The following is a 17,132-nucleotide window of genomic DNA, read 5'->3' as shown; positions in this document are numbered from 1 at the left end:
ACCTTATGTCAATCACTAATGATTAATTAATTAACTTGGGTATTCATTCTCCTTACAGGGGTGGAAATGCTTTGGGTCACCTTTAGCTTTTCTTTGGTCACGTGATACTTCCAGTTTACAACGCGACCTTGAAACCTAGAGATCTAAAGGCTTTCGCCTTAAAACTAAAAAAAAAACAATGTTGACTAGCTAACGCTCATCACCTGCAATACCACGGGTATACTTGGCACTAATTTTTTCAGGGCGCAAAGCAGAATCTATAGTGCTGCACTTCCGATTGAATAACAACAGTTAGCGACGTGCGACGTGATGAAGCCGCCCCATAATATTAAGCATTCTGAGGACAACCGCAACAAAAACGCTGGTGGGCAGGCCCGAAGAATGAAAACGAAAATGAAGCAGTACGGGATGCTTTTCTACGAGCTATAAGAAAGATGCCTCAGCTCGCAAACAACGCTGTTCTTTGTTGGAACAAAGTTCTTTCGGCCAATGTCATGCAGCCATTGCTTCCTGCGCAAGCTGTCAGGCTTTCCTTGTGGTATCATAAAAACGGCATAACCATCTTTAGGCTTCTTGCTGCAGTTATATGCGCAACAGCCCGGCATAGCGCTAGCACATAGAGCAGGAAACACAGCGTACAACGTTCGCTACGCCGAGCTAAAGCGCCGAGCCAGCCGTGCTCAGGAGGAAAATGGCGCTAACGAAAAAGAAAAACACAAGCAAAACTCAAGATCCACGCGTTTCCAAGGGCAACGGCAGGGACACCAATCGTCGCGCAGAAAAACGGGGGCAAAACTGGTTGCCGCGGGGGAACGCGCAAGGGGCGAGGAGGTAGAGTTCAAAGAGTGTCGCTATACTTTCAAATTATCAAGGGATTTTAGGTTTTAGTAAAACCCCTCAATCTCCCAAAGTAGCGCCATTCGCTTCCCTCCTCCTCCGCTCGGCGCGGCCTCGACGGTGGCGCCGCCGGTGGTGGGCCTGCCGGAGCAGACGACGACGCTACGGGAGGAAATCCGCAGAAAAGTTCGTTCGAGCCCTGCGGAGTAGTTTTTTCAATCGAGATCTTTCTTCGTCAGTCGGTAACTGGCATTTAGAATTTCGTGTTGGAATTGCGGAAGAGATACAGAAAATGACCATTATTCAAGGCGTATTTAAAGGCGTCAAGCGCGCGACGTTGAGAGTTCGTGTTGCTGAAACACGACGCAAGCACGCGGTGTACTCAAACACGCGCGTAATTACCAAAGTTTCAGGTGTTGACAGCGTGAAAGTATGTGTACGTGGTTTCGCAGGTTCATTCACGTACCTGCAGGGCACTTTAGTTCGGTCGGCGCGTGAGAGATTCCGGCTGTGTGCGGTCAGCAATGCCTGGCAACAGGGCCGTTTTTTTCATTGCGGGGTGCTTTCGTAATCGTGACGATATATTGTTTTTTTTTACAAGTACTGCTCCAGGACGGCACATGTAATGGCTAACGGAAGCCTCTGAAGAGCACGTAACATTACACTAATTTATTAGTGTAATGCAGGCGTCGCAGGGAGTGTTCGCATACAAAATTGGCTGTCCGCGATCTTATACCCCCTTGGCATGCACAGGCTTCGGCTAGCCCCATCCAGCCATGGTTCTAGCTTTGGTGTCCCCGTTGCCGCTTTGGTGCCCTGGAGGCGCCGTCAATAATACGAAATAATGACAAGTTGTTAGAATTAGTAAATAAAATTTATTGAAGAAATACAATCGCGCCGAGGCGCCAACTTCTAAAGCAGCGCTAGCGCGCGAGTATTATGAAACGCCAACGAGGAATTTACCGGCCCACGTACGACTCTACGATCAAAGTGCACGTTAAACATCCCTAGGCGAGCTAGATAAAGTTATCCGGAGCCATCCACTACGACCTCCATCCTAGCTTTAGTCGCTTCGCAACGTTAAAAACTTTAATCACCACAAACCAAATCAATGTACGCCAAATACATGCGGGCAAATACATGCGGGCGTACATTCGAAGCGAAAAGACTGCATCGTAAGTCAAACTGAGCCTTGCAAAAGCGTCGAGAATGTGCTAACTTCTGGTGGAGCTCAAAACACACCCTGAAAAAGTCGCTTTTATGTCACAGGCCAGCTGCAGAAGCGTGCATTTCACCGCAAGACGAAACTACATGAAACAAAGAGAGCCCATTCGAAAAAAAGAAAAGTCAAACAACGCGCTAAAAACCACGCAGGGCATGAACGCACACTTTTTCGAAGCGGAAGGCGTGAACTAGCCTCGAAATAAGAGGTTGTGAGTAGCCGTGGCCCTTCACTAAGCCGTGCGTTCTTTGCCACTTCCTCGAAGTCAGCCCGCCCGATCCTGCGAATCCACACTTCTTGTCGCATTGCGCCCGCCGGACGGCAAAGCAAAAAGCTTTTTGACCTCACTGTGTCTGTTGCCGCAACCGAAGGCGCAGCAGCATGGCATCGCAATTAAGTTCTCGGCTTTGCACATCTATTACGCTAACGCGCTTCGTCAGACCGCCTGCCGTACTTTCGTCACGCAGGCCCAACAATGGAGGTCGGCGCGCGCTGGAAAGAAAAAATATACAAAAGTGCGGCACCGGCTCCGCGCTGGAAAGAGAAAAATATACAAAAGCGCGGCGCCTGCTTCCACGTGACACAGATTGGCCAATGGGGGAGCGGAGGAGGATGGGGCGACAGGAAGCGTGGAGGAGGACGCGCCAGGGTGAGCGGGGTGGCGGAAAGATCTAAGAATGGCGCTACTTTTGAAAAATTGAGGGGCTTTAGGAAATCTGGCGCTGCTGCGCTGTGGTATGCATAGGAATGCCGGTATATTGTGTATTAGGATTGGCATCGTTCTCGTAGAGACAGGACACCTTGAAGACGCGCTTGGCAAGTACCGTTCCGTCTGTCACAATGATTCATTTTCTACTAGAACAGCACGTGAAAAGCTGCTTTAGCTTTATTATTACGCGAAAACATGTTTTGTTTAATTATGAGAACTTGTTATTGTGTGTACGACTACATGTTACGTAAAAAGTATCAGTGGGCCGCTAGACCGTATTGCTCGAGGTTTGAACGTTTGAGCAACGGCATGACCTAGCGACGACCTTCCATCGAATTCTCGTGACATTCTCCTACAGCAAAGGCAGGAGCGGAGGCGTTTTGGACATCCTCACTCCGATTTAAACAGCCAACAGGAGAGGGACTGGCGTCGTATTCAGACGAATACATACCCCACCTGCACCACCTACACAGAATACAACCCACGAGGTTCACTGACGAGTGCCCGTGGTTCACAGACACACCCACACTAAAACACATCACATGGGAGTGCCCCAGGAGGCCTCCGCACATAGACAGTCCCATATTACACGAACATCCACTAATGAGGAATAGGCAGTGGGAGGCATGGCTTGCGGACGAGGGTCGGGAGAGCCAATTGGCTCTTCTGGACCAAGCCCAGCGAGCCGCTCGTGCCAGTGGGGCCCTGGAATAGGGGCTCCAACCATCGTGCCTTATTTTATTTACATTGAATAAAGTTTTACTCTCTCTCTCTCCGCTAAAGTTGGACGACAGACGACAAGGTTCGCGCTCGCTTTGAAACAGTTGGTCGTCTTGCTTTTCTTCGCTTGGTCATGCGTCGTGGGATAGTAAAGATGTAATATGCGTGAATGGAAACATTTTATGAAGATTTTACTTTGAGAACGCGTTAATTGCGTAGCCATATCCACGTTTTAGACGAAGCCTCTTATACCGTTATTCCCACGACGACACGGTGCCCCCTTAAGAAACCCCAGTAGACGGTGGCGCCAGATTACCCTCTAGGTGTTATGGTGAGAAACTCTATGGGCTCGCCCACGCGGCGGACGCCGCGCCGTTTCTGGCCCAAAATCGCTTGCATGTGAAACAGGCTAAAATAGACCGAGGGATATGAGCATTTGACAGCACACAAGCAACCATTGTTGCGTGGACGCTATCAGAGCTGTTAAAAAATAATTTCGTTATAGAGACTTCGGCGCCTACGGCGACCGTGATGTGCCGTCGCGACGATTCATTTTTTTTTTCTTCTTCAAAATTCTTAGGACGTTTCAATATTACTGCTGAAGTTTCTTCGCTCTGTATGTTTATCGGTATTCTCAGCGGGCGATTTCCCACTGCTTCTCTTTCGTAATTCGGTGCGTTAATTCATAACGCAAACATGACCATATGCCATGCCTTTTTTTTAATATGCTTCTTATCGCTCCCTTTCCATTCCAGTGAACATGCAAGTATCTAGCATCAACAAGTTCATAGACCAAACCGTCGCTGCATTAGCCGGGCGGCGAACGCGGGCGAGAGCCTCAGTGTGCGTTTTCTTCTACTCACCGAACATCGCAGTCCCAGCGCCGTAGTAGAAATCTTCCTGGCGTCTGTGCTTGCTGCATACTCGAGTTGTAGCCGATGGCTGTCTGCCGGTTCTAAGTGTTGCGGGCCAAGCTTCACGCACCTTCTTGTCCTGCGGCTATGTGTGAATAAGACTGACACTGGGATCCGTTGCGTATGTCTGGCACTGCGGCACCGAACAGTAGCCTACCATGCTGCACGCCTCCAAAGGCAGCCACTACCTATCATAGTGATTTCAAATGTTGTCAAGCAGACACCCAAGGCGGGAAAGACTCACCACTTAATCAGAACCGCAGGTGGGACTGCAAACTTTCGTTATCAGCTCGCTTCGGCGCTTCCGAACAACCGACGCGGCCGCTGTGTCCACGTGATCCCTCATGCCACGTCACGCCGACCCCAATACGAAGCGGCTCGCCTGACTAGCGTGTTTACTCAGGGCTTCTAACGGCGTCGGGAAAACTAATCGTATTTTCACTGAATAGCAAAATAAATGTTCAGAAATTGATTCCCTAGCAAAATTGGCCGAGGACCGACCATCAGGAGGTGCTCAGCGGATATCTGGTATGTCGGTATGAAGAGCTTAATTGGACCAAACTTGGTATGATAATTCACCCATATTTCGTACCTGTTGGTTCCAAATGTTCTTTCTGTTCAGTTTGGTTTACCTCAGGACATTTATTTTTGCAGTAGTGAAGAGGTGCATAACATTCATGCAGAAAAAGAATGCATCATTTCTAATAGCTTCATTCTTTCATCTATTTGCTTGTGAAACCAGCAATGTGATCTCTTCCAGTGTGTAAACGAGCGGACAAATGCTGTCATCTGTGATCGACCTTAATAATACTTTAGCTGTTGACATGCATTGTAGTTAGGCGGACATCAATCTTGCGGAGAGTAACAATACTTATTTACCATGCTGCTTAAGCACCCTAGAACAAACAGTGTACATTTGCTTGTGTTCTGTAGTCACAAACCATTACAATGTATATGTCACACCTTTTCGCATTTTATATTGCAAAATTGTGCTTACTCAATTTCTGATGCAGTCAAAATTTCTGTTCCAGACACACAGCAACAAGGACGGCACCAGTATAAAGCAACACACTCCATACACTAAACAGAAGCTGCTGCCTGCTACAACAAGGTACAAGGTCATTGTGTGGACTTTGGCTGCTACTACAAGGTAACACCTGGTTCAGAAATAAATACGCTTGATATATGCTGTATTGGCTTGCTAGTCTTGAGATACCTGTCATTTGTTTGTAGCAAATGATATCAATGTTTGTTCATGTTTACAGTTCAGCACAATTGGTTTGAATATAAAGGAAAACACTACATGAGTTTGAATAATCTCCGCTGTATCTCATGTGTCACTGTTCTGCCCCAACAGAGTCTGTGCCAAGTACATGTTGGTCATCACAGGAGCCCCCATCTACACCAACAGGAAGGGGCTGGAGCCGAATTCGCAAGGCTTTACACCACGAACAAAGAAGCCATACCAGAATTATTTGGATGAGATATCAAGTCTACGGACCATTGGGTCAAGTGTGAAAAAAGCATTCGCCATCATTACACCAGCACGGATATTGGCCGAGTCATCCAGGTACCTCAACAACAAAAATTATTTGTCTTCAGATGTAGCTGAGACCTCGGAACAAGCACAGACGACGCTGGCCAAAAGAGCTCCGTGAGCTTGCCCTTCCTTAGTGAGCTTCCTGGCCTTGCCAAATACCATTAGTGCCAAGTATAATTTTTTTCAATGAATGCAAGCTTTTTCATTCCACATTCTTCTTAGAGATCATTCCTCTTCCTCATCCAAACATTAAAGGTCAACTGATTCTTTGTTCATACTTAATACCAGTCACTGTTTAGAAGCATAACATATCTGTAGCAGTATTTTCTTGTGTACGTTGCTATGTGCAATTCCTCTCCTGAAATAGCTGATGCAGCATTGGCGGATGTGTCTTGCATTAGCCTTTACACTGTGTGCTATGTAGCATTTAACTTTTCTTACTGTTTTTGGCTTTCAGTGCTTGCAAGGTAGAGTGGCTTCTTTCTTGAATGCAAGCTTTCTCATTGCCATATTTATTTCCTAGTCTCATTCAAGATTCCTATTCTTGCTCGACAGCCTGTGTTCTTGTGCAAGCTACATTGAAGTGATTGATTGCAGAATCTGGTTTCACTGCTGTCCGACTTGGTACTTGTCACTGTCTTATGTTTCTCGTATTTGGGAGCCTGGTACGCATTGGGAAACAGTCTCTAGAGGCAAGCACCTGCTCCTATAGTCCGCACAGTGACATAGACTGTGAACTGACACACACCGTGGTTGGTGCTCCCCGTTCCGTCCTTTCCTGCTGCCGCTGTGTGCAAATTTTGCTTGTGGCCTTCCTCGGCCATGATTTAGTGTCAACGGAGACTCTCATACATGATCATCATCATCATCATCATCATCGTCAGCCTGGTTACGCCCACTGCAGGGCAAAGGCCTCTCCCATACTTCTCCAACTACCCCGGTCATGTACTAATTGTGGCCATGCCGTGCCTCCAAACCTCTTAATCTCATCCGCCCACCTAACTTTCTGCCGCCCCCTGCTACGCTTCCCTTCCCTTGGGATCCAGTCCGTAACCCTTAATGACCATCAGTTATCTTCCCTCCTCATTACATGTCCTGCCCATGCCCATTTCTTTTTCTTGATTTCAACTAAGATGTCATTAACTCGCGTTTGTTCCCTCACCCAATCTGCTCTTTTCTTATCCCTTAACGTTACACCTATCATTCTTCTTTCCATAGCTCGTTGCGTCGTCCTCAATTTGAGTAGAACCCTTTTCGTAAGCCTCCAGGTTTCTGCCCCGTAGCTGAGTACTGGTAAGACACAGCTATTATATACTTTTCTCTTGAGGGATAATGGCAACCTGCTGTTCATGATCTGAGAATGCCTGCCAAATGCCCCCCAGCCCATCCTTATTCTTCTGATTACTTCCGTCTCATGATCCGGATCCGCCGTCACAACCTGCCCTAAATGTATTCCCTGACGACTTCCAGTGCCTCGCTGCCTATTGTAAATTGCTGTTCTCTCCCGAGATTGTTAAGCATTACTTTAGTTTTCTGCAGATTAATTTTTAGGCCAACTCTTCTGCTTTGCCTCTCCAGGTCAGTGAGCATGCATTGCAATTGGTCCCCTGAGTTACTAAGCAAGGCAATATCATCAGCGAATCGCAAGTTACTAAGGTATTCTCCATTAACTTTTATCCCCAATTCTTCCCAATCCAGGTCTCTGAATACCTCCTGTAAACACGCTGTGAATAGCATTGGAGAAATCGTATCTCCCTGCCTGACGCCTTTCTTTATTGGGATTTTGTTGCTTGCTTTATGGAGAACTACGGTGGCTGTGGAGCCGCTATAGATATCTTCCAGTATTTTTACATACGGCTCGTCTACACCCTGATTCCGTAATGCCTCCATGACTGCTGAGGTTTCGACAGAATCAAACGCTTTCTCGTAATCAATGAAAGCTATATATAAGGGTTGGTTATATTCCGCACATTTCTCTATCACCATGATCACATGGTTCTAAGTGTATGAAGTTGATATCCACATCTGTGGAAAGGCCTGCAAAAGTGGCTGGAAAATGGTGATGCCCACAAAACCGACCGAGAATGTGGGGCACCAAGTATGAGTTACAGATTAGTGGCATGCGAAAGAACAAAAAGAAATGTGCAGGTTGGAACGGAGGTAACGCAAGAATGCCGGGCACTTCATGTGGCTGTGTTGGCTGCGGCAGCAGATGCTTGCGTCACCCAATTGCTTCGCAATGGAAGTTGCTCATCTTCAACGGCGACTGTCGGTGGAAACAAGTGGGACACACTGTCCCATCTGCTTGTGCTGCTGGTTGTTGCTTGTTACCAGACTACCATGTGCGACGAAGGCAAGCACTATGCCTACAGTCGGACGGTTGATGCCGCAAGTGACCAGTGTGCACGTATGCTCACTGTTGTCATGTGGATCGTAGCCAATGTATAGTGTACATTGCCAATGTATAGATTGAGCGTTATGTTTCAGTGTGCTGAAGTGATTTGATTGCAGAGTCTTGCTTCAATGCTGTCCCACTTGGTCATGGTTGATGTGTTACATTTCTCAGATGTGGCAGCCTGGTCAGTTGCATTGGGCAACGGCCTCTCGATGTAAGCACGTGCTCCTGCAGTCCGCACAGCGACACAGACTCCCTGTTTACATGTGGGTAAACACATGTGGGTAAAGTGTGCTTGTGGCCTTCTTCGGCCGCGATTTCGCATGAACGGAGACTATCATAGATGATTACGTGGTTTGAAGTGTATTAAGTTTATATCCATATGGGTGGAAAGGCCTGCAAAAATGGCTGCAAAATGGTGATTCCCACAAAACAGACCATGTCCATATTGAGAGCAGGTGGGGCACCAAGTGTGAGCGACACATTAGCGGCTACCGAAAGAACAAAAAGAAACGGGCAGGTAGGAAAGGAGGTAACGCTAGAATGCCGAGTAGTTCATGTCACTGTGTTAGCTATGGCAGCAGGTGCCTGCGTCACCCGATTGATTCGCAGTGCAAGTTACGGCAACTGTCCAATCTGCTTGTGCTGCTGGTTGTCACTCGTTACTAGACCGCCATGTACGATGTAGGCAAGCACTGTGCCTGAGGTCGGATAGCTGAACGTGCTGTAAGCGACCTGTAGTGTATGAATGCCCACTGTTGTCATGTGGGTCTTAGCCAATGTACACTGTATTGTCTGAACCTTATGCGGTGATTGAATGCTGACTCTCATTTGATAATCATCGCTGTGTTATGTTTTAATGATGTGACGACCTGGTCAGCTGCATGGGCAACAGTCTCTCGAAGTAACCATCTGCTCCTGCAGTCCACACAGCGACAGACTCCCAATTTACATGCACCGTAATTGGTGCGCTCCCCGTTCGACCTTTCCTGTTGCAGCCGCAGGTAAATTATGCTTGTGGGCCTTCATCGGCCGTGATGTGGCATGAACGGACACGTGATGACATGGTCCAAAGTGTATGAAGTTGATAGCCACATGGTTGGAAAGGCCTGCAAAAGTGGCTGCAAAATGGCGATGCCCATGTTGAGAACAAGAGGCACCAGGTATGAGTTACACATTAGCAGCCCCCGAAAGAACAAAAAGAAACGTGCAGGTTGTAAAGGAGGTAACGCTAAAATGCCGGGTAGTCCATGTCCAACGCAACTGACCAGGCCCCCACAACCAACCACAACAACGTGGCGACCACAACCAAGTGGGGCAGCAAAACCAGATTCTGCAATCAGTCACTTCAGTGCAGCTTGTGCAAAGACCCAGGCTATCGAGGAAGAGGAGCAATAATCAACAAGACTAGGAATATGGAAAATGCGAAAGCTTGCATTCAAGAGAGAAGCCATTCTGCTCTGCAAACATTGAAGGCTAAAAACATCAAGAAAAGTAAAGTGGTTCATAGCACACGGTGCGTAGGTTAATGCAAGACACATGCCGATGCTGCATCAGCTATTTCAGGAGAGGAATTGTGCATGACAACATATACTAGAAGATACTGCTACAGATATGGTACGCTACCAGACAGTGACTGGTATTAAGTATCACCGAAGAATCGGTTGACCTTTATGTTTGGATGAGGATGAATGATCGCTAACGAGAATTGGCAATGAAAAATCTTGCATTCATAGAAAAAAATTACACTTGGCACAAATGGAATTGACATGGCCAGGAAGCTGACTAAGGGCAAACTGAGAGAACTCTTTTGGCCAGCGTTGTCAGTGCTTGGTCAGAAGTTGCAGGTGCATCTGAACAAGAAGAATTTCTAGAAAGTCCTTTTTGAGTTACCTGGATGACTCAGGCAAATGTCTGTGCTGGTGGAATGGTGGCTGAAGCTCTTTTCAGTCTTGACACAGTCCTCTGCAGACTTGATATCGAAATTTTTCTGTTTGCGCTTCTTTGTTCATTGTGTAAAAGCCTTGCAAATTTGGCTCCAGCCCCTTCCTGTTGGTGTAGATGGGAGCTCCTGTGATGACCAAGATGTGCTTGGCATAGACTCTGGTGGGAAGAACAATGACACATGAGATACAGCACAGATTAGCCAAACTCATGCAGTGTTTTCTTTTTTGTTCGAACCAATTATACTAAAACATAAATTTGAAAGAACATTCATATCTGCTGTAAACAAATGACATGTATCTCAAGACTAGCAAGCCAATACAGCATATATCAAGCATTATTTATTTCTGAACCATGCAGGTGTTGTTTACCTTGTAGTAGCAGCCAAAGTCCACACAATGGCCTTGTTGTAGCAGGCAGCAGCTTCTGTTTAGTGCATGGAGTGTGTTTCTTTATGCTGGTGCCGTCCTCGTTACTGTATGTCTGGAACAGAAATTTTGACTGCATTAGAAATTGAAAAAACACAATTTTGCAATATGAAATGCAATAAGGTGTGACATATATATTGCAATGGTTTGCGACTACAGAACACATGCAAATGTACACTGTCTGTTCTAGGGTGCTTAAGCAGCAGCATGTTAAATAAATATTGCTATTGTCCATAATATTGATGTCTGCCTAACTACAACGCAAGATACTGCTACAGATAGGTGTATTTCCTAAAAATCAAGTTGTTGAAGTTAGCGCATTGTGGTGTTGTACCCTTCCGTCCTTGTTTGCTGGCGCTAAATATGCTTTCAGTTTACCAACAGGCCCAACAAATGGCAATACAATGCAGAAGTATTATTAAAATCACAAATGAGAACACTTGTGCGCTCATTTATACACTAGAAGAGAGAGAGAGAGAGAGAAGAAACTTTATTATAAAGTGAAAGGATTTATGTGGTTGGGGCCCTCAGTCCAGGGCCCCAATGGCTGTCGCCACCGCTCGTGCTCGTCGTATCAGGGCCAGCCAGACCTGAGGCTCGGAGCGACGGAGGATTGCCTCCCACTGCGCATATGTTGGTTGGGGGGATTGTAGAAGAGGGATATCCTTAGGTGGTTTTTGGCACTCAATCGTGACGTGGAACGTCGTCGGTGGTGCACCGCACCCTGGGCAGGTGGTGGGATATAAGGTTGGGGAGAGTTTGTTGAGAAAGAGGAGGTTCGGATACGAGTTGGTTTGAAGCCGTCGCAGTGATACGGCTTCATCCCGGGAGAAAGATTTGGGAGGAGGGTGATATTGCAAGCGCCCTAGTCTGTAAAAGTCTAGAGTGTCCCGGTATGTGTTGGGCAAATTCTGGGAGGCTTGATATGGGTTGCTCGCCTCACTGCCAGGTGCCCGGCAGGTTAGCTCTCGGGCAGCCGCATGAGCGCGGTCATTACCCGACAGTGAGGCATGAGCAGGTGTCCAAATCAGCCTGATGCGTGGTACTGAGGGATCTGGAATGGCGGGGAGCTTACGTGTGCTGGTGAGAGCGCGATTGGCTTCCTGAGGAATATGACCCCTGAGGTAGGCTCGACATGCGTCTTGTGAGTCTGTAATGATGATGTGGTCGTGGTTTGGGGATCTTTCCATGTGACCGACGATGTGGTTGAAAGCGAGTGCTATGGCCAACGTTTCCCCTGTGAGCGTAGCTTTGGTTTGGACGCTACACGAGGTGACGATATTACCTTGATCGTCCGCCACCACCGACACTTGTCTTTCTTTGTTTCTGGTCGCAAGAGCATAGTGGGCAGCGTCGGTATAATAGACGGTGCCCTCCGGCTGGGCGTTGAGGAGTTTCCGAAGGTATCTAACACGTGCATCCCGGCGACCATTATGATGCTCTGGATGCATATTGCGCGGTATGGGCGCTATGGTGAGTAAGGTTCGGATGTTTGATGGGACTGGGACATGCTCTCGCGTAGAGGGTGAATGCTGTGGGTAGCCCAGCCGTGCGAGCAAATGCCTGCCTGTAGGGGTCAGACTCAATCGCTCGAGTTGTGCCATTCTGTGCGCTTCGATGTGTTCCTCGATGGTATTGTGTACCCCGAGAGCAAGTAGTCGTTCCGTGGAAGCATATACAGGAATTCCGAGTGCTTGTTTGACGGCTCTTCTAATAATTGTGTTTATACGGTTGGTCTGAGAGAGCGTCAGGTTGTGGTATGGGAGGTGATAGGTTAGCCGGCTGATAATGCATGCCTTGACCAACCGCAGCATATCGGCTTCCTTGAGTCCTGAGCGGCGGTTACTAACGCGCCTCATCATACCGATGATTTGCTCGCACTGTCGACCAAGGAGATCTACCGTGAAGTGAGCTTTGGCGTTGGATTGTAGGTGATAACCAAGGATTCGGACCCTTTGTGCAGTGGGAATTGGTATGCCTTGTATTCTCACTTCAATCACTGGAATTGGCGTTTCATAGCTGCTTAGCGGTCGGATTAGTAATAGTTCTGATTTATTTGGCGCACATTCAAGGTCTCCAGTCGCGAGGTATGCCTGCACTATATCCACCGCCGTCTGTAGGCGGTCCTGAATGTCTCCATCCGAGCCGGTGCACGTCCAGAGAGTCAGATCGTCAGCATATATACCGCGTGGCATAGCCCCTCAACCTTCTCCAGTAACTGGGGTAGTCTCGCCATAGCTATGTTGAATAGCGTCGGCGAGAGCACCGACCCCTGAGGTGTCCCCGCTCCGGTAACTTTAATGTCTGTTGACCGATATGGGCCCATTCCCACTGTGGCTACACGGTCCTTGAGAAAGGCTCGCACGTAATTGTACATACGGGAGCCACAGTGGGAGTGGGCCAGGTTCTCAAGGATGAGACCATGGGAAACGTTATCGAAAGCTCCTTTGACATCAAGCGCCAAAAGAGCTCTCGTCTGAGCCCTGATGGGGGGGTCAACGAGGTCCTCTTTTATCTGAAGAAGAACATCGTGAGCGGACAAATGGGGGCGAAATCCAAACTGTGTGTGGGAAAAGAAATTTTGCATCTCCAAGAAAGGTTGAAGCCGTTTTAGGATTACATACTCAAGCAGCTTTCCGATGCACGATGTGAGGGAAATCGGCCGTAAATTTTGGATCGACAGGGGTTTTCCGGGCTTGAGCATGAAAGTGATCTCGGCACGTCGCCATTCTAGAGGAAGAGTGCCGGCGTGCCAGTGCTGATTGTACATAGCACAGAGCGTTTCCAGGTCCTCATCCGGGAGATTTCGCAGTAGAGTATAGCGTATCCCGTCCTCTCCGGGTGCGGTGTTCCTATGAATGTCTGCGAGTGCGGCTTTGATTTCTTGGACAGTTATGTCAGTGCCTAGCGGGTCACTTTCTTCTCTATACGGATAGTCCGGATAGCTTGGCTTAGAGCCACGGGAGAGATACCTTTGTTCAAGGTCCTTCAGGAGCTGGTCTCCGTCTCCTCCGTACTGGTGGAGGAAAATTTGAAGCTGCCGGTTTTTATGGGATGTCGTGTTTGTCGGATTTATTAGTGACCGAAGGATTGCCCACGTTCTCGCGGTGCCCAGCGTACCACTTAGCTTACCACAAAACGTTTGCCAGTTAGCACTGGTTAGCTGGTCTGCGTATTCCTGAGCTGCTCTCGTAATTTGGGATATTCTGCAGCGCAATTTTCGATTTAACTTTTGCCGCTTCCATCGCTTCGTGAGACTTCGGCGCGCGTCCCACAGATGTAGGAGATGCGGGTCAACCTCGGGGGTCTCTGTCGTCGTGGTTATGCGGCTAGTCGTTTTGTTTAGATCATTACGTAAATCACTGAGCCAACTGGCATAAGTTTTGGGGCTGTCATCTCCTGAGGCTCGATCCTTACGGATTACGCGAAGTTTGGTCCAATTTGTGATGCAAATTTTCTTTTCAGGGCGTTTGTAACTTGTGTGATTGATGCGGATGATGAGAATATGGTGATCGCTACCCAGCGTCTCGCCAGTGTTCAGCCACTCGCCCTGGACCCCCCTGGTGAAAGTGAGATCCGGGCAAGTGTCTCTCTCGACGCTATTTCCCTGGCGACTAGGCTGGGTATGATCTGTTATGAGGGTGAATCGGTGATTATGTGTGAGGTCCCAAAGCCGGGTGCCCTTTGGTGTGTTACTGCGATAGCCCCAGGCCACGTGTGCAGCATTGAAGTCACCGCACACTACGGAAACCGGGCCCAACTTGATGAGTTCCAAGAGTAGATACTGAAAATTGTCCCACCGAGCCCGAGGTGCACTGTATACATTTAAGATGTACAGGCTATTTTGTCTCGTGTCCGCGGGGACAACCTCGATGATTTGATGAGGGATATCTGACGTGAGAGTACTATGGGTATATGTGAGTTTCCTGGACACAAGCGCGCACACTTTCGCCTCGTCCGAGCCCCTAATGGCCTCGTAGCCACTGATAGTTACAAGGGTGGCGCCCGGCTCTTGGAGAAGTATGATGTCCGGCGGTTCTGACGATGCGGCAACGTACTGTTGCAGCGAGCCCCGTTTAGAACGGTACCCCCTGCAATTCCACTGCCACATCGTCAGTCCCGCCGTTCTATTTTGCATTTGCATTGCAGGCGCCATCATTCTGTAGCTGGGCTGGGCGAACGTACGGGTGAGCGCGCTCGCTTGTCGCTAGTGACGGCGCTGAGGTTGGTGTAGCGCGTGCGACTAGTGAAGATGAGGAGGAGGAGGATGATTTAGGGGGAAGGGGTTGTGCCGTGAGCTCTCTCACGCTCTGCTTGAGTTCGTTAGTAATTTCATGCAGCATTGGTTTCAGCACGGTGGTTTGGAAGTCTACAAAGGCGGCTCGGATCATTTCCTTAACCTCCGTGAGAATGCTTTCTCGCATCTCCTGTATAGCTCGGTGTAATTCTCTTCGAAGCTCCTGCTGGAGGTCGCGGCACAATGAAGTTGTGGACTGGGGAGGGATCTTCGCGCGAGGCGCCTGGGATTGGGATTGAGTTTGTGGTAGGGTCTGAGGTTCGGATGAGTGTGAGGGAGATTTGCGCAGTGAAGGTGGCGGGCCCTCCGCCCAACTTACCCCTTTAGGTCCGGCTGGCCCTTCGGGCGCTACTAATGGTAGCTGTTGCGGTAGTGGTGGCGGCTTCTTCTTGGCCGGTGGTGGTGCCACTGGTGGTGGTGACGACGGTGGTGATGAGGATGATGATGACGATGGTGGCGGTACCCGCTCGCGGTTCTTAGAACACTCGCAGGGGCCTCGGCTCCGAGATCGTGACCGGGATCGGGACCGAGATCGGGAACGGGAACGCGATCGGCTTCGTCGCTCTCCAGATTGGGCCATAGGACGATGCTGTTGCCGTTTTTGTTTCTCGAGTTCCTGGCGCACTCGTTGCTTGTTGGGTGGCTTTCGTGCCCGGCCCGGACAGCTGGGATCGGTTGTCGGATGATCCCCTTTGCACGTCAGGCACCGGGGCTGGCACTGGTGAGGTTCGGTGGTGGATGGGTTTTCAGTCCCACATGTGGTGCAGCGCTTGATGCTTGGCGTGGGGCAGACGTCCGCACGGTGGCCCACTGTGAGGCATACGCTGCATACCTGGGCCCTCGGGGTGTGTATGTAGCATCGGTACTCGGCCCCATAATACCTAACGTAGCGCGGTACCCTGAGGCCAGCAAATGTTATGATGGCCGTGCACTCTAAGAAAAAAGAGAGTAAAAAGTGAGTCACAGCAACTTGACTCTCTTTTTTCTTACGAAGACCCATTTTCGCGCGGGTAGAGTCACAAAACAAGAGTCAACATTTGTGTGTGGGTCGTTTGACTCTTAATAGGACGCGAAGAGTCGTCGTGCAAGATTGCGACTCCTCTGATATTCGAGATGAGTCTGGCGAGAGAAAGATTAAAATGCAGGAGAAGAAATACCAGATAACGTCTTCTGTTTTAGGCAGGCCCTCGGGTTCCTGTCCTGGTTGTAATCAGTTCAGTTCAGTTCAGTTTCATTCCTTAAAGGCCCCCATTTCAGGGGGTGTTACATAAGGGGTGGGATTACATTTGTAGTGAGGAAAACAAACAGCGATGGTGATTTAACATTGAAGGTGATCTGTTACGCGTTGCACGTTAAAGAACCCCAGGTGGTCAAAATTTCCGGAGTCCTCCACTACGGCGTGCCTCATAATCAGAAAGTGGTTTTGGCACGTAAAACCCCAAATATTATTATTATTATCTGTTACGCGTTCTTGAAAAGCAGGTGTTGAAGCGATGGCGACGATGTCATGGGGTAGGCCGTTCCAGTCCGTGGCTGCTCGAAGAAATAACAAGGCTGAAAACGTAGTAGTACGTGATAATGGGCGGGCAACTTGAAGGGGATGACTGGTGCGGTGAGATATGCGTGATGCGGCGGCGATATACGGTGCTTGATTGAGAGGAGAACAAAAGAATTTGTGATAAAGGGTGAGGCTAGCAATGCGACGACGAAAAGAGAGGGGTGACAGTCCGGATGTAGCTTTCAAGGATGAAACACTGACGTCATATGAGTATGAGGAATGAATGAATCGGGCAGCACGATTCTGCACAGCTTCCAATGCGGTGATTAGATATGCTTGAAGTGGGCTCCAGATGGGGCATGCATATTCTAATTTGGGTCTTATAAGTGATTTATACGCGAGCAATTTAACATGTGGTGGGGCAAGACGAAGGTGACGTTTTAGAAAACCGAGGGTTTTGTTTGATGCTGAAATGATGTTACCGACATGTTACCGACATGCGGTGTATCATTCTTTCGTCAAGCTTGTCATGTTCTGCAATTACATCGAACTCTAAATATCGATTTTCCTTGAACATGTTTGTTGATATATCACACGCTTAAGCGATAGCTGGCTTCCTATGCTAAGG

General features: G+C 48.6%; 1 protein-coding gene across 1 annotated transcript in view; it reads right to left on the bottom strand.

Moving 5' to 3' along the window:
* The window catches only part of LOC139050772 (uncharacterized), a 56,915-nt gene that overhangs the window by 12,544 nt on the left and 27,239 nt on the right, over nucleotides 1-17,132 (bottom strand). Inside the window, exon 3 of the mRNA XM_070527534.1 lies at nucleotides 4,352-4,487. Coding sequence (XP_070383635.1) covers nucleotides 4,352-4,487 — 136 coding nt within the window. The remainder of the gene's footprint in view (nucleotides 1-4,351; nucleotides 4,488-17,132) is intronic.

This window comes from Dermacentor albipictus, chromosome 1 (assembly GCF_038994185.2).
Source record: "Dermacentor albipictus isolate Rhodes 1998 colony chromosome 1, USDA_Dalb.pri_finalv2, whole genome shotgun sequence".
NCBI lineage: Eukaryota > Metazoa > Arthropoda > Arachnida > Ixodida > Ixodidae > Dermacentor > Dermacentor albipictus.
This window is presented reverse-complemented; position numbering and strand designations above follow the sequence as displayed.